The sequence below is a fragment of the Columba livia genome, chromosome 2 (genome assembly GCF_036013475.1).
Source record: "Columba livia isolate bColLiv1 breed racing homer chromosome 2, bColLiv1.pat.W.v2, whole genome shotgun sequence".
In the NCBI taxonomy this organism is placed as follows: domain Eukaryota; kingdom Metazoa; phylum Chordata; class Aves; order Columbiformes; family Columbidae; genus Columba; species Columba livia.
This window is the reverse complement of record NC_088603.1, coordinates 58,767,280-58,791,624: the sequence shown is the minus strand read 5'-3', so window position 1 is coordinate 58,791,624 and position 24,345 is coordinate 58,767,280. Positions and strand designations below refer to the sequence as shown.

General features: G+C 39.1%; 1 protein-coding gene across 5 annotated transcripts in view; it reads right to left on the bottom strand.

The window, feature by feature from the left end:
• CNTNAP2 (contactin associated protein 2) overlaps positions 1–24,345 on the bottom strand; it is a 1,147,495-nt gene that overhangs the window by 764,406 nt on the left and 358,744 nt on the right. For all 5 annotated transcript variants that reach the window (XM_065052118.1, XM_065052119.1, XM_065052115.1 and 2 more), the window contains exon 2: positions 22,667–22,777. In XM_065052118.1, coding sequence (XP_064908190.1) covers positions 22,667–22,777 — 111 coding nt within the window. The remainder of the gene's footprint in view (positions 1–22,666; positions 22,778–24,345) is intronic.

Sequence of the window (24,345 nt, the reverse complement as noted above, 5' to 3'; positions counted from 1 at the left end):
TGTGGAACCCATTGGTTGCCAGCCCAACATGACCCCATTTACTATAATCCTTTGAGCCCAGCTTGTCAGCCAATTGCTCACCCACTGCATTGTATGTTTATTCAACTGCATGTTGGACATCTTGTCCACAAGGATACTAAGAGAGACAGTATCAAAGGCTTCACTCAAATCCAAAAATATATTTTTAAAATTATACTGTACTGCATCCGTTTTGATGATGAAAACTCATATTACACATTCTGTTTTCCTATTAAGAAAATATTTATTGATATCATATGCAGAGTTGCAACACCATGGGAGGAGCAATTTTATTCTTTATTGTAATTTGCAAAATAATATGTTCATTTCAAGATAGGACTATACCACAGCAGAACTTTTTAGGGCAATGATTGGCCTCAAGTCTATGGTAAACTTCTAATAAATACTGATTATTCCCTAACAACTTTATATTCCTTGGACCTAAAACGTATCATTGTATACAAAATCATTATTATAATGTGAGACTGTATTAAGGAAAAAAGCCAGCAGGAAAAAAAAAAGTTACAACACTAACAAAAATGACAGTGCTCTTATTGTTGGCATCAAGTATTAATTTATGCACATGGGATTTATTAATCTGATACACTTTACACGGTAACCATAGACTGAAATTCTGATAGGATTTTTATTCAGTATAAGTTAATAAGAACTCAAATTTCATGCAGCACAGCATTTAAAAAATTAAACTATAATAAATTAAAAACCCCAATGTACAGTCCAACTCTTGTTCTTTAAATTGTAACCTACAGAAGGGAGGAGAATATGGAAATGCTAGCTTCAGAGTGAAAAGTTACAGCTTCCAAGGCATGGGGGATTCAAAGCAGGATTTAACTTCAGGTCCCTGAGTCATCACCACTTCTGCCCCTGCCTCCATTAGCTCCCTAAGACTCTTAGGATGGCATGGCTCCCCAGGCTGAAATCAATCTTTCTGCAGTTTCTACACTCCCTTAAAGCTGTTCAGGCTACAGATTGAAATACTTGCTCTGAATGCATTTTTTCTACACTGTCAGTCAACACTGCTAAGAAGAAAAATAACTTTTTCATGTCTATACCAACTCAGTATACCTCCTCGCCCTCCAAAACAAAAAAAAGAAACAAACAGTGAGACTGCAGATCATACCTAAATAATTTCTATCTGTACAGAGCAGTAGCTGGCAGATGGAAAAGCAGCTATGGATACTAAAGGAGTGTTCAAGATGGAAATCATCTAACTTGGCAGAAGTATTGCCCAGGCAAGTAAAGACCTAAGTGAGGCTAAAAATAGCTTTGTATGCTTTAGTCTGCATGTCTGTAAGCTGCTGTAACACATCATTCACCTCACACAGAGAATTGTGAAAATAAACAGTATTTTGAAACTTTATGAAAAATACTGTAATGTTAAAGCTAATAATTTCTCCCACTTCAGCCTACATGTACAGCCTAAGACTGACCCCATAGAGCTGGCTGCTCTGTTCTTATAAAGATTACATCTTTTTCTTCTTGAATAATGCTCATGATTTTTCCTTCCTGTTGGAATAAGCAAATCTCTGTTACATCTCTCCTGGTATGATGCATGTTTGGATCATAGTCAACGTCTTAGCAAGAGTATTACATTTCTTGCTCTTATAAAAGTCCTTAAATGCACAGTAACTGAAATAGTGTTAGTTGCCACTGATTTTCTCTACCTTTGTACAGTTTTACCTGACAAATTAATATTCTAAGGCTCTGCATGGCCAAGCACCATGGAAAGTGATCTACAACAGTAGCTTGTGCCATGTTAACATTCCTGGAGCTAAAGTCATCAGCTGAAGGATTACATGCTAGTCAGCAGTCTAAAACTAAAAGCTGAGTTTCTGAAGTGACAAGCCTTAAGAATCAAGCAACTGCAAAATCTCCACATACATTCCAGTGTTCCAAAAGCAAGGCAATGCTTATTATGCGTTTTTCAATCAGGCTGATGACTTAGAGCATACGCTTGCTTAACACCTGCCTAGGACAAAAAGATGTCAAAAATTATGCCAACAAAATGCCTGATCCAAAAGCTACTGAAGCCAAAGGACACCTTTACATCAGCAGGTTTTGGATGAAGCTGTGAAATACATCAATGCACTGTTTCTGACTACCACCCAAACCACTGCACGCTGCCACAAACTTAACGTCTCTGCCACAGCCAACAAATTTACTGTCATGCAACTTTTCAAAACTTTTCTTGATGTTCTCTTTATGATTTGATGCCTCTTCCCATTAGGGATGGATATCTGACCCTGGGATCTGTGGTCATGGAAATAGCTGTGACACAGAAGATACCAGTAAGGGGAAAATAAAGCAAAAAAAAAATTTAATAGACTTATTCTGTGGTAACTAGTTGTAAGAGACTTCTTAGTAAATTCACCGTGCTAGTTTTTGAGGTCATGGGAGAGAATGAAAGAAAGGCCGCTTTTTGAGACCAATGGAATGCCAAATTTGGAATTTGTATTTGCTAAAAAGCCCTATACCTCTCTTGGGTCAAGATTTGTTAAGTAAATTGTAAGCTCAAATAACATTTTCTGAGAATTCTGTTTAGTTGCATGTCCTACAAGAAGCTGCTTTGATGGTGCAGATCTGCCTGCTTCAAGTAAGAAATCTCCAAGGAAATTTGGAATGCTGTATTTCCACTAGTATTAACAGCCAATGTTTCGATAAAGCAAACACTACACTGATAGAACTGAAACAGGACTTTGATCCGGTAAGGGAAAACAATATCCAATATGACAACCAAAATGGACTTAGAGATTTTGAGGAATAAATTTATGACAACCTTACAGGCTGACTGCATTCGATTGGACTTGCAGATTTGTCTATTTATAGCTACAACATGGAAACAATCTGTGGCTATTGTGGGACAGTATGATGAGAACAGACTGATATACTGATTTTTACTCTCATCAAGAAATGCAGAGAATGAATTTAAGTCTTAATAAGTCATGATCCTTTTGTCATATATGTACCATTTGTGAAGTTTAATTTTGATTTTTTATTTGCAATCTATGTCCTTGTAAATCGCACTAGCCGATTTTCTTAACAGCACAGCTTTTGGCATGCATAAATGTAAATTGCTGCAGAACCTGCAAGTCTTTAACATCAGGTCACAGACCATATGTGTATCTGGTCTGATCCTACATACTTGCACAGTTTTTGTTGGTGGTTCTGGGAAGTCTCATAAAGCTGTAGTGGTCTGGCGTGAAGATAACAATTGGCATCATTCTGTAAAAATTATTGAAGGTTCAACCCAATTAGCAGAACTTGGCACAGCTTTACATTACTTAGAGCTTTCTAAGGAGGAACCTCTAAATTTGATTTGTGATTCTGAGTACGTAGTCAAGGTCCAACACACATATCTGATTCTGAACTGTAAGGAAAACACCACAAAACCAATTGTCAAAAGCATTGTGTGCGATGAATCACTTATATCTAAGTAATGCAGCCCAAATTTGCCCTGTGATGAAACACATTGCAAGTATGACCCAAAAACATGCTAAATCAGAAAGAACCTACATTAGTTACGGTCAAATCACTAGTTAATGGTCAATGGAAAAGGCCACATCAATTGATAACCTGGGGAAGAGGCTATGCTTATGTCTTCACAGATCAAGGGCCGCAATGGTTTCCAGCATGAAATGTGAAACCTGTGTTATCTTCCAGACAATGAATGCTGCAGCTGCTGCATTTTGGATGCCTGCACAGACAAATCCACTAACATGTGGATTACTTTAGCCAACATGACTGACCAGGACTCTATATGCCTAGCTATGGCATCTCCGGAAAACCTGTTCCACACATGCTTGGTTGGCATCCTCCTTGATGACTACAGCAGCATCACACAATTGTTTCAAAATAGTGGTCAGTGCAAAGGCATTGCAACAAACTGTAATAATACCAACATGACACTTTGGATTAATTGCCTCCTGGAAGCAGATATTGAACCACAGGAACTGGAATTGCTGAGATCTGTGCCCATGGACGCTTGTATCCAGCTGGTTTGTGAAAAGTGTCAGAACAATATACGAGCACACAAATGGACAAAACTGCAAAATGTTAATGCTACCCTTGCTGACTATAGAAATGAAACTCAATGGTGTAATGCCTCGCAGAAGAATCCAAGGGGTATCGTTGATAATGTGGGACAGCTACCCCAAAACCTCCTGCATGGTGTATTCTTGATCTGTGGAGACAGAGCCTGGTCAGGAATTCTTTCTAATGCTGTTAGAGGACCGTGTATTTTGGGATGATTAACTCTCTTAACACCCAATGTATCTATGATAATAGATCACAGAAAAGCAAGACGGGAAAAACTTTTTGCATGTATATGAGTCAAAATGTGATGATAATGTAGATTTTGGGGATTAGGGTTAAGGGTTTTAGGATCTCTTATACAAGGTGTTGGCACAGCTAAAGCTTTAAATACTTTAGAAAAATTAGGATGCTATCTAGCTGAGCAAACCAACAGAACTTTTAAGGCTTTAAGTGGACTTTTGTTAGAAGTAGATTCTGTAAGACACGCTACACTGCAGAATAGAGCCACAATAGAGTTTTTGTTATTAGCTCAAGGACATAGGTGTGAAGATTTTGATGGGATTTGTTAAATAAATTGCTTAGTGGTTGGGGGTTTTTAGGATGGTTGTTGTCAGTAGTGAAAACGGGACTGATTGTTTTGATGATTGTTTTGGTTGTGTTACTAATGTTGCCATGCATGATTTCTCTGCTGCTAAGGGCCCTGCAGCAGACAATGAAGGCAATTTTTTTAGCACAAAAACAAAAAGGGAGAATTGTGAGGGACTATGGTGGGTGCGTGGATCCCCTGATGGAGGGCATGGGAACAGAAATTAGCCTTGAAGATATTAAGGCCTACTCATGAGAAAGATGGGAGTAAAGGAGTATCCGGAGATGTTAGGGATGTACCCGTGAGAGAGAAGGAAGTAAAAGAGTTACATTGATGATAGCAAAAATAGCCAATGAGATGTTATTGCTGTAACATGTAACCAATAGTGAAGAGACACATGAATTGGTAAAACTGTAAAAAAATGCCTTTGTGGCAATAAATGGCATCTACTACTTTCATCCTGGAAGAACTTGGTCTATGTCATTTGTCCGTCTCAACTGTGACAGTACTGCAATAGACTTAACATACCATTTTTAACAGAGTTCAAGTACCACATGGCATCAAATGCAAACAGTGCCTTAAGATCAGTCTTCTCCGAAATGATAAGGATCCTTTGTCTGGGAACAAACCTTGTGAGAAAGCTGAAGTCCTTGAGCCTTGAGAGGTGAATTACCTTTTTGTAGCTACAACCTGCAAGTATCTTTACACACTTCCCTAGCCCCTCATATTCAGACATTACTGTGCTATTAAATTGAGTTTCTGGAAATTTCTAGGGACTTTAATTGACTGTTGCTAAGCCACCAATAAAGAGACTGAAAAGTTGCTTGACAAAATCCTTCCTTTTATAAGAGGAAAACTGCTATAAAAAAAGCTAGCTTTATCATTTGGAGTTTTCCTTTTTTATTTGACATGAGCTCTTCTTTCAAAGAATGATTAGATAAATAAGTGAACCTCATTTCATAGGTTCATCCATCCATTTGACAGAGAAAAGTATGATCCTCAATTCCATGTTCTAGAAGCATATTCTATACTTTCAAACACATATAGTTAAAGAGAACAATATAATCCCTCTGGGAGTAAAAAGAAATCAAATGTGGACACGGTACATTAGCTTAATAAACCCAGGAAAGACATTTAAGAACTCTGGCCTGAGGGTCCCTTTAGAAACAAACAAAAATGATTCTTGTTTTACATAATCTTCCTTCACTAGCACTAGCCACAGGAGAAAGTACACCATATACCTTCAGTTTGAACCAGACATTGGTATTCAGATGACACCTACTTTTTAAAGTGTGTCCTAAATTGTTGAAAGCAGTTTACTGAGTTAGCTCTATAGCCACTGCATGCCATTGAAGCTTTATTTCAACAGATCTGAATTCATGTTACTCCTACGTTATGTTTTTCATGTACATTATAAAGAAAAAAGACTGACACTACCTCCTTTAAATATTTAAACCAGAAAGCAATTTATGTGCTAACTGTGCCTGGAAAATTAATGAAATTTAGGGGCTCAATTTCTTATGTACACTTGCAAATCTCTTTATCTCTTTTTTCCTCTTTCTACTTTCATGTAACCTCTTATATTTTAGCGCATCCCTATTAAATCTGCCAAAATAGCTACAAGTTTCTACATTTTTAAAGTCCTTGGTTTTTATTTTTAGGGAATAGGAAGAGGGAGCATAGTTTAAATATAGCTTGTCAAAAAGCTGCATACAGCCATTATTTAAAATTCTGTCAATACTTACTAAGCAATAGTGCTGGTCTTGATCAATGTCAAAACTAACTCTATGCCTAATCTTCTGAATTTCATTTTTATAGACCCTACATTCAATGCATTCCAGAATTTTCTATTTGGCTGATACTGTTGATAGTTTAAAATCACCCATAATAGCAGCCCATATTAGATTTCCAGTTTTAGCATTATATTTTATATAAGGCTGTCAGCTTCTGTTGAGACACTATTGTGTCATTCACATGGTTCTGCAGTATTTTGCATCACAAGATAACATCAGTAGCCTTTGCCTAATACTCAAGGAGAAGGCAGGAGAAGAGTTAATAGTACCACCTCTGCTGGGCAAAGGACTTACTTCTGTGACATGCTAACAATGAGCTTCCAGAACTATGGATAAATAATACCTATATTTAATAGGAAATTTTGGAAGTAAAGTGATCAATTTATATTGATTACAGATAATAAAGTGCATAATTATATTACTTTCTGTAACAGATTCTAGCACTTTGACAGAAAGCCAAAATCTCACAATGCTGCTCAGTACTCTGAGCAGCAGCATCCTGTTCTTTAGCTGTAATCTTTATACTGTTTTAAAGTTCTTGGGGTAAATTTACAATATAAAAGCCATGATTACAGCCTTCAGTTTCCTTGCTTGCAAAGTAATGGACCGTAAGTTTCTGAAATCATTATAGGCATTTATACAGCTAAGCTTTTAGCTGTGTTTCATGAGTCATGTTAGACTATGCAGACAATGTATTTTTGCAGCTATGTGGCCAGCTGAAAAATGTACAACCTTCCAAACACAAAACAGAGAAACTTGCCAGTGACTAAGGCCCTAAAATATGAACACTTCTGTTTTCAAGGAACAGAAGACAGAGAGAAAGGGGAGAAGCTCCTTTCAGGTGACTGAAATGATATGGCTTAATGACTCTGCTAACTCCAATACTCTTGTAAAACAGAAGGCTTTATTTATGTTGTTTCCTTATCTCAGTTAACTTAGGAGCTTGTTTGTAGCTTTTACTTCACAGTCCCAACTATATTTTTCAATAAGCTCTGGATCTGTACTGATAGGGTAAATAAATTTATTTTGGGGTCTCTCCTGTCTTCTTTCTTACTTGCAGTTAACTTACCCTGTTCCTTTAAACTTCTTTGCCTTTGTAGGCAAGTTTGAAAGGCTGAAAGAGTTGTAATCATCCATAAAATTGGATAAGCCTGTAGATTTCCCCAGAAGACCCTATCATTGCAAGTCCAGCCTCATGGAGGGCCTAACTGTAAGAGAATAAGAGCATGGGAACTGCCATATCACACCTACTGAGCTGGTAAGCTAGTAGCTTTTCTCAAAGGATGGGAAGTACCACATATTTATAACCAAGGTCCTCCAGCCTCAGAACAGACAGCTGTGGAACTTCTTCCTGTGAATGGATCAACATATTTAATAAAAGTCTAGCAGAAACATGAGAACTAGAATGTTTCAGAAATTTATGGCCAATTCCTACTCAGTTTCTGTAATCTCTGCTTTGATCCCTAGCTATAGTACTACTTTGCAGGTGACTTTGGATGACATGGATAGTCAAATTTGTTGGTTGCCACCTTAGCTGCATTTCACATTGCTTACTGTTCCAAGAGAAGAGCTAAAGCATCATCATCAGCATGTTTAAGGTAATATATTCTGCATATAATATATAGAATTAGGTTTTGCCTTGAAACTAGATGTTAAAGTAACTTTTAAGAGTTTGCTCACAATAATTTGGCTCATAATTAATCGAATCATTCTGGTAGGAAAAGACCTTTAAGATCACCAAGTCCAACTGTTAACACTGCCAAGTTCACCCTTAAACCACATCCTTAAGAACCTCACCTACGCATCTTTTAAACCCGTTCAGGGATGGTGACTCCACCACTTCCCTGGGCAACTCAACAACCCTTTCTGTGAAGATTTTCTTAGTATCCAGTCTAAACTTGGCACAATTTGAGGCCATTTTCCTCTCATCCTATTGCTTGTTACTTGGGAAAAGAGACTAACATGCTCCATGCTACAACCTCCTTTCAGGTAGCTGCAGAGAGCAATAACATACCCTTGTTTTTTTACCCTCATGCTATTTTTATTTTTCTGGAAATGCTCTGGGTGGCAGGGTGATTAAGATCATACTGTTTTATACTGCATGATTCTGCATTAACATAGAGCTCTTTTCTCTGCTGGGCACTCTGGGAATGGGAGAAGCAGCTATTGCTTGCTTGGCGTTGTAATACATGAGCCACCAATCAAAACGCCACTGGATCTGAAACCTGGCAGAGCATCAGGGCCTCCGTAATTAATAACAATCTGCATTTTGTTTCCTGGTGGCACTGCATTTGAAAAAGAAGAAAAATATTTAAGAAAGTGCAGAAAATAAAAATTCATGCTTTCAAATAAGCATTGTAGCCATTAGAAGAAGGAAAAAGCAGATGAAATGTAAGCATAAATCAATGTGACTGAAGACAAAACCAGCTATACATTAAGAAACAGCTGGCTTGTTGCTTTCTGTTCCTCGTGCCTGTCCCCTCTAAAATCTGGATCCTCTACAACAACAGTTCTGGGGGTGGAGGAGCCTTAAAGATGTCCATGCCCGATGCAGGTGAGGAGCAAGGCAAGCCCATAGCACCCTGAATGCCTGGTTCAGGAGTACCCCTGTGGCAGCCTGGAGAAGAGGAAGTGGGGCTGGTGCACACTGCCTAGAGAGAAGGATGACAACAATGCTGATGAGGATGAGACCAAGGAAAGCAACCACAGCAGTTCAGGGAACAGCCTGAGGGAAGCCATGCCAAGAAGGTGAGGTCTTCCACAAATCCTTCACCCTTATCAGCACAAATAGTGTGGCCAGGAAGCTGAAGCTGCAGGTGAGCCTTCATGCCCTGGGTGGTGAGCCCCTGTGCCTGCAGCATCCATCCTGGATGGATGGAGGGGTCACCAGGCTCTGAGGCACTAAGGACACTGCGGTGTCGCTCCAGCTTCTCTGGTTTCTCAATACATATATATGTATTGGTTTCTCAACAACAGCTCCTCTAGTTTCTCAATAACTGTTATTTTTAAAATTTGGCACACAACTCTCTCTTCCTGATAACTGAATACCATTTTGGCCTACTTTAGAAACTGAGTCTTTTCAGTTGAGAGGGGATCTCACCAATGTTTATAAATATCTCAAGGGTGGAGGCCAAGAGGATGGGACCAGACTCCTTTCAGTGGTGCCCAATGATAGAATGAGGGGCAACGGGTACAGACTGAAGCATGGGAGGTTTCTTCTGAATATGAGGAGAAACTTCTTCTCAGTGAGGGTGACAGAACACTGGAACAGGCTGCCCAGGGAGGTTGTGGAGTCTCCTTCTCTGGAGACATTCAAAACCTACCCGGACACATTCCTGTGCAATCTGCTCTAGGTGAACCTGCTTTAGCAGGCAGGTTGGACTGGATGATCTCCAGAGGTCCCTTCCAACAACAACCATTCTGTGATTCTTAATCACAATTAGAAGAATTAAAAAAAACCAACCAACAAACAAAAACAACAAACAACAAACCAACCAAACAAAAATCCCACAAACAACAACAAACAAAACCCACACCTGGAAACCAACATGTACTAGCAACAACCGTCTCTATGTATTCAAAATGTGTTCTGAGAGATGTTGCTAATCAGCTGCTTAAGTCAGCAAATTAAATAAAACCAGCACTGGCTTTTGCTGGAGATTCTTTCTCTGCCATAGAAAACAAACAGCTTCTTGAAGCTTTGAAGAAAGCAAAGCAGTTCACGTACCATCTCTCTCAGTATATATTAAAAACAACTTAGCTTGTGTATCAAAAGAAACATCCAATTTCTATATATTCTACACTTGGAATAATGGCAGCTAAAGCCCTCTGAGTGCAGCAAAACGTTATACCAAACAAAATTGCCTTCCAGCAAAAGCACAATACACTCTTTTGCTCAGGAACAACCTTGTTTACTCCTCTTTACAGCACTGCCTGATGTCACCTGATTCTCCCCTCAAAACCAGGTCATCTCTTTTAGCAAAAGCTAAGAAGCCAGAGATGGCTGCAAGATAACTTACAGCTACTCATTCCAGATCTATAAATATTTTGTAGCTAATAGACATGGTCAAGTGCCTATTTTTACATACTCCAGGATCCTTTAATCCTTACAAACATCAGACGATTTCTGAAAACTTTCTTAACCAAAGCAGAATTAGCTCACTGGGAGTAAACTGCCCAGCAGAAATGCTAAATTTGATGGTAGTCAACACTGAAAAGCGAGGATGTACAGAATACAACTTTTCAAAGAGCAGCTTTTCATGCTTTCATCCTTCCACTGCTTATCAAATATACAGCCATATGAATCTCAGTAGAAAAAAATTATCTAGCATTGAGTGTCTTGGAAAATCAACCATTCAAACAAATTTTGTCACAAAGAATGTAAGTCCATCCTCAAAGAAATATAAATCTGTTCTAGAAGCAGTCAGAAAACAGCTCACTATCTATATTCAGTTTTTTCTTAGCTGGCCAACAAACTACCATCAACAAACTACTACATGCAATACAGAACAATATTATCCTATGTGAACAATATACCACATCTAAACAAATAGATCAGATCAGAAGGAGAAAAGCAGGGCAGAGAGCAGGAGCAAAGGGTTAAACTGATATTGACACTTCTTCTGCTTAGTCCTTAGTCCTTCAGCACAACAGATCTCCATACAGAGAACACAGAAAGTGTAACTCACATAGATATATAGATAGACAGACAGATAGATAGACAGATATCTCTGGATCAGAGTAACTAAACTGTTGCTTTTTAATTACACCAACAGTTTCTCACTCTGCAGTGTTAAAGTCATCTGCCATTCTGCACAAAGCTGACTCAAATATCAGCTACAGTTATAATCTAATAACAGAATATTATTATCTCTCTTACTCAAGGGAAGGATTTTCTCTTGCTCAAAAAGCTCTGAGTGGTCTCTGTACAACACTCCATCATTAAACTCTTCCCTTTCCACCTTACCTTGCTATACAAGGCTTACATGAAGCTGAAGCTTTCTAAAATAAATGATCTTGCTCAGTATGAGCTGATGCACTCTTTTTCCTTCAAATGAGTGTCATTTTTATAAATGTTAAAATGAGTTACACACAAATGCATTAAAAATATTTTCATCTAAGAAAGTGAGAAAAAAGGAAGTGAAACCAACAGGAAACCTATGATGTGGGACTGGATGCTAAGTCAGACTCCTCTAGATCCAAAGGTATGTTTTGTGACTTATGTAATAACTCACATACAGAAAAATGAGTATTAATGTACTGTCTCTTAGAGTGTAGCTCAGATCTGCTTGTCAATAATCTAAGTCTAATTGTGAAAGCTGAAATATGAATAATAGCTGCACTCTCCCATCCCAGAGCAAATAGCCTAATTTTATCACATTATTTCTTTTCTGTCTTTCAGAATATTACTGTACTAGGAGGTTATAATGGTAGCCAAATAGCTCCCATTTCTACTAGCATTTATGCTTGTTTATGACTTATTTTGGAAAAGGCAAGGCTCTGGTTATGCTCAAAGAAGCTATCTACCAGTTGCATTACATCCATCTATGTAAGAAAAACCTGCATTTTGTGTGCAGGAGAGGGTGAAACACTTTTAGTGTGTGACAAGAGGCACCTACCTTGGAAGTAGCTGACAGTGCATCTTTTGTCCACACACAGCATCTTTGCCTTAATTACAGAATCACAGAATCGACTGGGTTGGAAAAGACCTCAGAGATCATCGAGTCCAACCCTTGGTCCAACTCTAGTCCGTTTACTAGATCATGGCACTAAGTGCCATGTCCAATCTCAGTTTAAAAACCTCCAGGGACGGCGAGTCCACCACCTCCCTGGGCAGGCCATTCCAATGCCTGACCACTCTCTCTGTAAAGAATTTCTTTCTAATATCCAGCCTAAATTTCCCCTGGCAGAGTTTAAGCCCATGCCCCCTTGTCCTATTGCTAACTGCCTGGGAGAAGAAACCAATCCCCACCTGGCTGTAACTTCTCTTCAGGTAGTTATAGAGAGTGATGAGGTCAACTCTAAGCCTCCTCTTCTCTAGACTAAACAACCCCAGCTCCCTCAGCCTCTCCCCATAGGTCTTATGTTCAAGTCCCTTCACCAGTCGTGTTGCTCTTCTCTGGACCCGCTCCAGCGCTTCAATGTCTTTCCTGAACTGAGGGGCCCAGAACTGAACACAATACTCCAGGTGTGGCCTCACCAATGCAGAGTACAGGGGAAGGATCACTTCCCTTGTCCTGCAGACCACGCTATTTTTGATACAGGACAGGATACCGTTGGCCTTCTTGGCCACCTGGCCACACTGATGGCTCATGTTGAGCTTCCTGTCAATTAGTACCCCCAGGTCCCTTTCTGTCTGACTGCTCTCCAGCCACTCTGCGCCCAGCCTGTAGCGCTGCAGGGGGTTGTTGTGACCAAAGTGCAGCACCCGGCACTTGGCCTTATTGAACTTCATCCCATTGGAATCAGCCCATTTTTCCAGTCTATTTCCATCTATTTCCATCTATTCCAGATGAGTCTCTCACATCTCTGAATCTTGTTCTGAAGTAACTGTAGATATAACCTAGACTAGGATATCTAAACTGTCAGCCTCTGCTATTCCTAAATGTACTGGACCTGTCAAAAGAGGTTGGCCAGTTTTCCTATGCCAAGTTGTTGGGTTTTTTTAATCACATATGTTCCCATTGATCTGTTCAAATGCAGTAGCTCCATTGTCTGAGGAATACAAAGTTTCATAATTTACTCATTAAATGTGCCAACTCCAGTGCAGACAATTCCTTGTGAATCACTGGGTTGAGGAGGCATCTAGCAGAACTCTAATGTGCCATGACCATGCATTTTTTAGGAAAAGTCTCACCCTTTATAATTAAATTTTAGAGTTAATATAAAGTGTACAAGCTTTTTAAATAGAATAAAACCCCATGCCCTGTTTTAAGAACTGAAATTAGACACCAGAGCTAATGTCTGCAATCTTTAAGTGGATTGACTTAATGCCTGATTTACAATGACTGATATCCTTCTGTGAAAAATTGTCTTTATGCAGGCAAGAAGCTGCCATTGGCAATACTCTTCTTGCAGTAACGCCTATCTGTCATCTGACTAATACTAACACCTCCATGTACAGGTGATACTTCTGTGAATGTCAGCTTGATGAATGCTTCAGAAACATAGACCAAATAAAAGTAATTCCACTTTAATGAGATTTAGAAAGAGTGCGAAAACTTTTAACGTATCTTATGTGTATGGCACATCTGTATGAAATTTGAAGCAGCTGACTGCAAACAGTAAGAAAGAGAAAGATTAGATATAATATACCACCTATAAAGCTCAAATATAAATTAATCATCCACTCCATATATTTGAGACCTTTCCGTCCTGCTCAAATGCAAATAAGGATGTAAGTATTCTGAGTGGCCTTGGCGAGCTCACCAGGTCTGCCTTTTCAAGATAGCATAGAGATTAAGCCAGTAAGGACACCTAAACAGATTTCTTCACTGTTTTCAAGTGAATGTCTCAATGCTGCTTAAGAAAGCTTCAAATTGAACTCTAGGCTTTTAGGATAGTGATAGAACCATAGGACCGTTTGGATTGGAAATGACCTTCAAAGGTCATCTCATCCAGCTCCATTGCAATGAGCAGAGACATCAACTAATCAGGTTGCTCAGAGACCCATCCAGCCTGGCTTTCAACATATACAGGCATGAGGCAACTACCACTTCTTTGGGCAACCTGTTCCAGTGTTCTACCACTCTCATTGTAAAAAATTTCTTCCTCAAGTCTAGCCCAAATCTCCCCTCCTTTAGTTTAAAACCATTACCCTTTGTCCTATGGCAACAGGCTGTATTAAGAAGTCTCTCCCCATCTTTCTTATAGGCCCCTTTTAAGTACTGAAAGGCCACAATAAGGTCTCCCCAGAGACTTCTCTTCTCCAGGCTGAAAAATCCTCGGGTCTCTCAGCCTTTCCTCGAGAGCACTGAGGATAAACAGCAAGAGCTGCACCAGACCCTAAGGACATAGGGAAAGTACATCTGTAACATACAGATGTCTATGAGGCTGCCTACCCTTTGCCACCAGCACGACCACTTTCCTGCCAAAAACAGCTGTCAATCAGCTTCTGAAACAATTAAAAAGCTAGCTGCTCAGGAGGGCCAGGGTGCATCTGCTGTCCCAGTCCATCTGTGGCCCTAGATATCTGTTTGATTTTCCTTATGTCTCCAGCTGGACTTGGAACTGATCCTTTGAAATCAGTTGCTGGAGAAAAAGTTTCACACACAAAGCTCTCTCTTAAGAGAGCGCTCAGTATTATTTTTTGTCTCCTCCCCATCTAGACATGTATTAAATAAGCTAATTAGGTATTCTGAACACTTTAATTAATAAATCAGTTACGAACTGGAAAAACAGTCATGCTTTCTGCATTTGTTGGGTTATGGTAAATTAGCATAAGCTAATGATGCTTCATTTTTATCCAATTATTTGAGCTTCACTTTCCACAGACTTTGTTTCTCGGATTGTGTTGTGAATAAAAAGGGTGACGTTTTTCCATTTTAAAGTTACTTTTTCAACTCATCAGTCTAACCTGGATGTATACTGGTAATTTTTGTCCCCCTTCACAAAATATGCTATCTCCTTAAAATGCATGTTTTTTTCCTACCGCCCTCATATTTTGCTCCATAGACTGAAAGAGCCTGAGGTTTCAGAGGAAGGAGCTATTGCAAACAATTTTATTTGTGTTTTAAAGAATTTTTCTACAAAATGTAGGCATTTATGAAAAATGTTTCATCAGGGACACAACATTGAAGCACAGAAAACAAGTGCTTCCGTGTCAACTGAGTGGCAACCACAACTGTCTTCAAAACCGAGATACAAGCATTCACGGAGCTGAAATGAGTTGCATTACAAATCAAAGCGGGGGCTTGGCTATTTATTTTGAAGGTGAAAAATAAGTAAAATTTACTATGTGGTAGGATATGAGGCAGATAAAGACATACAGAAAATTATACAAATCCAGTAGTAATATTTGACCATGAAATAATAGCTGTGAGGGGACAAATGCCTTTCCTACATGACTTTCCTTCCTAGTTCCAAAAGAACTCACAAATTATGAGTGAAGCCTGAATTATCTATGGATTTTAAAAGAAGAAAAAACCCAGAGGTCGAAGTTAGTGTTATACAAAATTCTTATTAGGAATAATACCAAAAGGCCATATTTCTAATAAAATGGTAGTGTTTTAATTTATCCCCACAAGTAAAGGAGTTCCCAAAGAAGCTACATGTTGAAGTGAATTAAAAGTAACAACAAAAACAAAAACCCACCACAAAAAACACCCATGGCAAAACATCACATACTTGTACTCTCTCTAAAACATTCCAGAAATACAGTTGTTTATAATATGTGCAACACGAAGAGTGCTATGTCCAATGCAAACATGTTTTTAAGGTTGTGCTAATAAAAAACCAACCTTCTAGCGGCTCATTTAAGTAATGAATAACTCATTTACCACATTTTTTCAAATGGAAAAGTAATTATTTAACAGGTAACAACATTGAATTTGCCCTGACTTCTGATCAGCTAAGTTGACCCACTATGAATTACATGGCACAGTTTCAGCAAATAAACTATATTGGATTGTGCAATGTGTTTATATAAAGCACATATTTACAGAAAGAGATCTGTTTAATTATTTATAGGCAACCTCATTTTAGTTATTTATAAATTCTTACTCAGCAAGAGCTCTCTTATAAACAGACAAAAGCTAAGTAGATTATACTACTCTTTCTCATAGTTGCTCCTGTTCTTTTATATTACTCTATCCATTACTCTTATATGCTTATGTACTTAGAAAAGACAGCATTCAGTAACCTGGGCAGTGAATTTACAAACCACTGGCAACTCTGTAATAACTTTCCTCTAAGAGGGTTTAATCAAAATATAACTAGTTATGCTGTGTACAGGCATTCTCAGTGTGCCCAAAGGTCTTGCCGACCTAAGAAGACTTGCAGTATTTAGGGTGACAATCTGCAGTGTGTTAATTACAGCCCACCAACTCCCCACTGTCCTATCTGGACAATGATGCAGAATGAGCACCTCCTTATTTTGAGATTCACACTCAAACTATATTTCTGGCAAGTCCCATAAACAGACAAGCCCAAGCAGCTCACAGAATCCAGGTTTATGCAAACCACCCCTTATATGTTCACTATGTCAAAAGGAAAACTACATGAGGACAGGCTGAGAGAGTAGGAGTTGTTTAGCCTAGAGAAGAGAGAGCTCCAGGCAGACCTCGTTGCAGCCTTTCAGTACTTAAAAGGAACCTACAGGGAAGATGGGGAAGGACTCTCTATCCAGGAGCATAGTGATAGGATGAGGGGTAGTGGTTTTAAACTGAAAGAAGATAGATTTAGGTTAGATATAAAGAAAAAATTATTTGTGATAAGGGTGGTGAAGCACTGGAACAGGCTCTCCAGAGAAGCTGTGGATGCCCCACCTCTGGCAGTGTTCAAAGCCAGGCTGGATGGGGCTTTAAGCAACCTGATCTAGTGGAAGGTGTCCTTGCCCATGGCAGGGGAGTTGGAACTAGATGATCTTTAAGGTCTCTTTCAACAAAAAACATTCTGGTTCTATGATTCTATGAAATCCTTTTCATACACCATTATAGAAAAGCAATAAGGAACTGGAGAAGTAGTGATATTGCTGATAGTATTGGAGGTTTTAATGGCCATGCTAAAAAGAGCTTAGGCCAGATGTCCCCAATTTCTTCTTATGTGAGACTCTCCGAAGCATTTTATTATATTGGTAGAGCAGTTGCAGAACAGATCTAATTGACCTACTGGGAACGATTCTGGGAATAAAAGAATCATATCCCATTATAGATAAGTTCTTGCATCTTCCACTCAGAAGGCAAAATTTACAACTCCACTGAGGAAAAAAAAAAAAATCCTGTCTCAATTACACCTATGCTAATACTTAAAATTTTTGGTGCTTGTTTTATAGACATATCAATAATTTTGATAACAGGTCAAGGTCAGCACCCTGATTGAAAGAAATACAAAAGCCTGGACAGGAGTTACATAGTGGTGATAAAAGGACGGGTTTTTGAAGATCAACTGCCCTACAGAAAACTCGTCTGGTGTTCCATTATCAATTTTGTTGGCAGCTTCAGATTGTCCCCTAATGCTGGACTTGAAAGAGGGCTCTGGATGCCAGATTTCTTCTTCTTTATTCCACTGCACAAAAGATAATTTCCATACATCCAAAGATTCATTATGACCTTCATACTTTCATTGTCTACTGGGAATATTTCTGAAGTTCTGAGACTCTGCTCAGTTTCAAGCAGCTTCCAATTATATAACATTACATTATGTTGAAATAATGTAGAATTTCTTCCCTAAATTAAAATGGTATGAGGTGGATTATGGACAGCATTAATTCTTGTACTAGCGAAAAGTGTAAGGTCCAATAGTTTGGGAACCATTAAAAGGAAGATTGATAATGCAGTAGATCAAACTTGTGCTAAGAATCCTCCTTATGATGTGATACAGTCTATTGATTCTACTGATGGCAGGTCAAAAATTTTTAGACCTTATAACCTTGACATCTCAAAAGCAAAAGCTACTGTAGATAGATTTTTAAAAAGGTCTAGAACGAGCTAATTGAAAACTTTCCTTTACTCTGGTGCCACTTTACTTATTAAGGTGGTAGCAATATGGGCTACTTTTGCAGAAGAACAGGTCTGACAAAAATGGAAGGAACTAAAATATTTTTAGCTAGTCTACTAACTAGATTTCAGTTTAAAAGTGTCAAAGTGCTAACAAGAACTTAATGGCATATGTTTATGTGCCAATAAGAATGACTTCTGTGTTGCTCATTCTGAGAAAGAATCTCTCTGCTTCTCCTAGTAAGAAATAAGGATCAGGACTGGAACAAGGGGCAACACAGAAGACTATGAAGCACCAAGTAAACAGATTTGGAGAAGTTAACTTTTCTAATCAAGTCATACTCTGGCCATCAAATCTACATTTCCTTTGAACAATGTATATGTACTAATCTCTATGTCAGCAAAGGCTTACAAGGCTCTGAGTAGACAGCTATGGATAATGTGAAATATTCTCACACACCGACAAAGCAAAATACCCTAAAGGTACATCCTGGAAGCTCAGTTTCCAGATCAATCCCATTCCATGAAGTTTTAATTCTGTTTGCCTAAATCACTAGTTACAGGATTTGTGAACAAAGTGATATCAAATATTAGGAATAAATTTGTGGATGTTTCTGCTTTTTAAGCCTCCTACAAACTGCTGAAAATATTAAACTCTTTGATGTGTATCCTTCTAATTGCAACATTTATAGCACGAAACTAAACCAGAACAACTACAGTCACAAGTACAACCTTCTCAATAATATGATGTGACTGTTCAGTCAATCAGTGTCTTAATCAAGAGAATAAAATAAGCTATCTATTGTGTTAAAGTGTTTTCCAGTCTAGAGTGAAGTGCCATGAAAACAATGAAGAAAATTATAATTGGGTTGGAGACTAGAATATTTCAACTGCATATTTCTTTAATTTACAGGGTCTGGGGCAGGAGGGTGGGGGGAGTTCTTTCCGTTTAATGACTTGAGCACAATGTGGTTTAAATAGCACATTTGATTTGGGAACCTATTAGCTGATAATGACTCTTTGGAAAGAAAAAAAAGCTGGATTCCCTTATTATTGGTTTGATTAGAAACATCGGTAATTTCATAATGTTGCAAAATAGCTCAGCATTAAAACTGAGCTATTTTTTATCATTTCTGGAAGCAGAAGCACAAAAACAACAAAGGCCAAGTTCCCATGTTAAACACATTCCTGAATTCTGCAGTACTTTTACTGGCACTGGGATTAGGAAAGCAAAATAAGGTAATGTATATATCGAAGCTTCAGTTTTGAAAAGTATGTGCGCTAGGCTTCACAAGTATCAAGAGATGGATGACAACAATCTAAAGAAGTTTGTATTTAAGCAAAGAGATGCAACTAAATTTCAAATGACCTTTTGATAGAGGAAATTAAGCAAATGTTTGATTAATGACAGCATTGTAGATCCATATTGCTAAAGAAACATCATTAAAAGAAACTGCACTGTAGTGATTATAAGGGTAAGAAAGGGGAGGGGAAATTTCTTTTAATTATAAGAAAAAAATTTCAAATGACTGATTTATCTTTCACTAACAAAAGAATAAAGTCTAGTAAACTAAAAGAAGAAGTAGTCATCTAAAACCAATTTGAAGACCCTGCCCACCAGGTTGATGCAAATCTTTATCATATTAGAGTGATTCTAATTACTTTTTGTATACTGTAGAGAAGGAATAAAGAGCAAACGAACACATCTTAAGATCAGATACAGCAGAATTCAAGCCAAATGATGAGCAGCGTTTTAGAATTGAACTGTTCCTTAACATTTTTCATCTGGATAATGAACAGCTGAAAACACAAATTAAGGGATTCAACATCCTATCAAAAGCCATGTTCAAACACATTGCAACAGAAAGACTGAGAATTAATGGAAAGTATGTAGTAAAATAAGGCAGCACTGGAATAAAATCCCAAATCCAGCATGAAATGGCATCTATTCTCATTCAGAAGTCGACTTATAAATTTCTGACACAATAAACAATGCTATCTGCTAGTCTGTAGGCCTAAAACCAAAGAAATTTCCAGTGCTACTGACAGGCCACAGGCTTTGCATCAATTCTGCAGGGCTTCAAGACTACAGCTTGACAGTCTGTTTAGCTTGTTTAGTTGTAATAGCAATTTTCTAACAAGCAGGTAACATAGCCTAATCTGTTTTACCTTTAGCTTAGCTTTGTGATTGCATGGGCTAGTGCCTATTGGTATAATAATTCTGATATATTTTTGTACCTAAAGTAGATACTCTGTAGAGAACAAACTATTACTGTAGAACAAAAACGTCATGCAGAGGACTACAATCATAGGATGATAGCAGAGGTATTGAAAGCACAGGCACAAGGTGGTACTAGAGGGAGCAGGGCTATATGCAACTCACCAGGTCAATTACCATCATTAAAAGAAAGCAACCTTGGGAGCTGGCTAAGGCTGACTTTACAGGACTAAAGTCAAACCAAAATAGAAAAACAAACAAACAAAAACCACAACCAACAGAAAAAAAAAAAAAAAAAGAAACCACAATGAAACAAAACCAGAAAAAGAGGTCAAAGAACGAGAATACTACGCATGTAAAACAGACATGTACAGAGAATTCAGACATACGGAATTGCAGAGTGATAAACAAAGATCGATGTAAGGGCCCTGAGGGTACCAATAGGCCACAACTGTCCTGTTCAGTGCCAGCAGAGATCCACTCCCTCTGCCCATGGGCCTGGGGTGCCCATTTCAGCCATGTCCTAGGTGTATTCACACCCAGGCCCATTTCTTCCCCACTTGCGGATTGAGCTTCCCGCCTCTACATTAGACCTGGCTCATCCCTTCCTGTGCAATGATCTCCAGACAACTGGCAGAACCTTCTGGTGCCAGCAGCAATGCCCACCCTTAGGCACAGGGGATGGCAGCCCAGCAGCCAGGGTACCACCTGCCCCAGGGTTGCCCATATCTCCAGCCTGGCTCTCCTCATGTAGCTCCCCCCTCTCCCATTCCCTGAAAGCATATACAGTTAATCTCAAACAGATCCTGCCATGTCAGTGTTGTCATTCACATCTGAGTCATCCTCCCAGTAACGAGTCTGGGACACTGACAATGCATCACAGCTTCCCCCGCAGCTAGAACCATCCACCAGAACACAGGGATCATAACACCAGGGAAAGGGATAGACACAAGGAAGTATGTATATATAGTCTGTTTCATTATTACGACTTTTGTCCCTACGAGTATCTTTTTTTTTTTTTTTTTAATAATAGCTAGGCCAATAATTAGTCTTTGCTGACAATTAGGCTAAAAGTAAATGCATGGCTTTGCTCATAAGGTGTTTGTTCTTGACTCAGAAACCGTACAAACAACGTTATAAAAAATTGATGGACAACATGGGCAGCCTAGGCCTTTGTTTTGATGCCACAAATTCTGCTTTTAAACTCAAGGGTGTTCCACTGTTTGAAAGTATTCCAGATTTTGTTTACAAACACCCAAAGACAAAAGATTGCGTTTTGTTTTTTTTTTTTTTTCAGAACAAGGTGGCAGAATATGGTATCTAGGCAGGAGCAACATGATTCCTTCAGGAGCAGGAAAAATAAAAACAGCAGTGTAAATAACCCAACCTTCCACAATTCTAATGACCATTATTATACATCTTTAGGATTTAGAAGACTGGGGTACTGTTACTCAGCCTCTCTTCTTCCTCCCTGAAATGAAAGTATTTCTTAACTCCAGGTTCACTAGGTCAGTTTATTAAACCATTGACATGTATTTTGCAAGTAAGATAATATTTTTGTATTCAATCATAAGCTAATTTCCTGACAATCTCTGAAATTTCAGATTCCAGGGCTTTTGGATTGATACTATTTAGAAAAAAAAATCAATAGTAATCAGAATACGCAATTCCCATTAAAGTTTCATGTTTTAATGTATCATTTCTGTGAAATTATTTTAGAGATTGATATCAAAATGATATATATATATATATATACAGATATCTAGATCCATCAAGGAAAGCTAGGAGGATCCCTACAACTGAAGGTAAAGACTTGTGTTCAGACCATTTTCCTAGCCCTAAGGGTATAGTTAAAACCAGGTAGATCAAACTTCTGCACTTATTCTTCCAACCACCAAAACTGAGGTGGCTTTCTTAGTTCAGAAAGACAGCTCATGGCATTACAGAAGTATAAGCAAAAAGCAAAGTTCCTGTAGTGCCAGAAAAAAATGAATGATAGCACTCATTGCTAAGGGGGAAACAAACCAACACAGCAACAAAGTTTAGTTTTGCTCCAACAAGCATGAGTTCGCAATTGTTCATTCGTCCAATGAACACAGGTATGCCTTTTTAACTGAAGTCAATTACACAACCATACCATATGAGTCCATCAATATTAGGCATTTGGCCCATGCTGCTACATGTTATCAGTATTGTATTTTTCCCTGCAGTGCAATGGAGTGCAATTACTGTCACATACAATGAAGCAAAAATTAATTCAATTTACAAAATAAGTCATACTAAAAATATCATTCATCATTTTTTCTCTAAACATCTGAGTGTTAAGGTATAGAGTGTCCCTTACCTCCTCTCTTGTTTAACTTTGCATAACCTGGCACATAGCTGCTTGTCATAGATGATGAGCTGCTGAACGAGGAGTGGGGTAACGCTGAGACCAGAGGTTCATCACACTTTTCTGAAACACAAGAAAGTAGTTTCACTTCATGCTCTTAATAATTCATACAGATTAAGGGGCAATGTGCCCTTTATTTTTGGTAACAAAAGATTTTTTTGTAATTTTGTACATGTCAAATGCATGTGGCTGCATCTCAACACTTCAGGAAAAACAAATAAAACCAACCCCCAACCAAACAACAACCAATCATACCCCCAACAACAACAACAAAACACAAAGAAAACACCAAACAAGAAGTACAACCAGCATGTCAAGGGAGGTGATTCTCCCCCTCTTTCCACTCCCATATAACCCCACCTAGAATACTGCATTAAGCTCCGGGGCCCTCATCATAAGAGGGAAATGGACCTGTTGGAGCAAGTCCAGAGGAGGGCCATGAAGATGTTCAGAAGGCTGGAGCACCACTCCTATGAAGACAGGCTAAGAGAGCTGAGTTTGTTCAGCCCAGAGAGGAGAAGGCTCTAAGGAGACCTTACAGCAGCCTTCCAGTACCTAAAGGGGACCCACAAGAAAGCTGGAGAAGAACTTTTTACAAGGATATGTAGGGATAGGACAAGGGGTAATGACTTTAAACTTAAAGATTTAAATTAGATGTAAGGAAGAAACTCTTCACTGAGGGTGGTAAGGCACTGGAACAGGTTGCCCAGAGAAGCTGCGGATGCCCCAACCCTGGAAGTGTTAACACTGCCAAGTCCACCACTAAACCATGTCCTCAAGTGCCACATACAGAATCACAGAATGTTAGGGATTGGAATGGACCTCGAAAGATCATCTAGTCCAATCCCCCCACTGGAGCAGGAACACCCAGATGAGGTTACACAGGAAGGCATTCAGGCAGGTTTTGAATGTCTCCAGAGAAGGAGACTCCACAACACCCCTGGGCAGCCAGTTCCAGTACCCTGGCACCCTTCCTGAGAAGAAGTTTCTTCTCATATTTAAGTGGAACCTCCTGTGTTTCAGTTTGTACCCATTGCTCCTTGCCTTATCATTGGTTATCACTGAGAAGAGCCTGGCTCCATCCTCCTGACACTCACTCATACATTTGTAAACATTAATAAGGTCACCCCTCAGTCTTTGCCAAGCTGAAGAGACTCAGTTCCCTCAGCCTTTCCTCATAAGGGAGATGCTCCACTCCCTTAATCATCTTTGTTGCCCTGCGCTGGACTCTGACTCTTGCCCTGCTGAACAGCAGTTCTCTGTCCTTCTTGAACTGAGGGGCCCAGAACTGGACACAATATTCCAGATGCAGTCTCACCAGGGCAGAGTAGAGGGGGAGGAGAACCTCTCTCGACCTACTAACCACACCCCTCCTAATACACCCCAGGATGCCATTGGCCTCCCTGGCCACAAGAGCCCAGTGCTGGCTCATGGTCATCCTGCTGTCCACCAGGACCCCCAGGTCACTTTCCCCTGCACTGCTCTCTGACAAGTCATTCCCCAAATTATACTGGCACCTGGGGTTGTTCTTGCCCAGATGCAAGACTCTACACTTGCCCTTGATATATTTCATTAAATTTCTCCCCACCCAACTCTCCAGCCTGTCCAGGTCCCGCTGGATGGCAGCACAG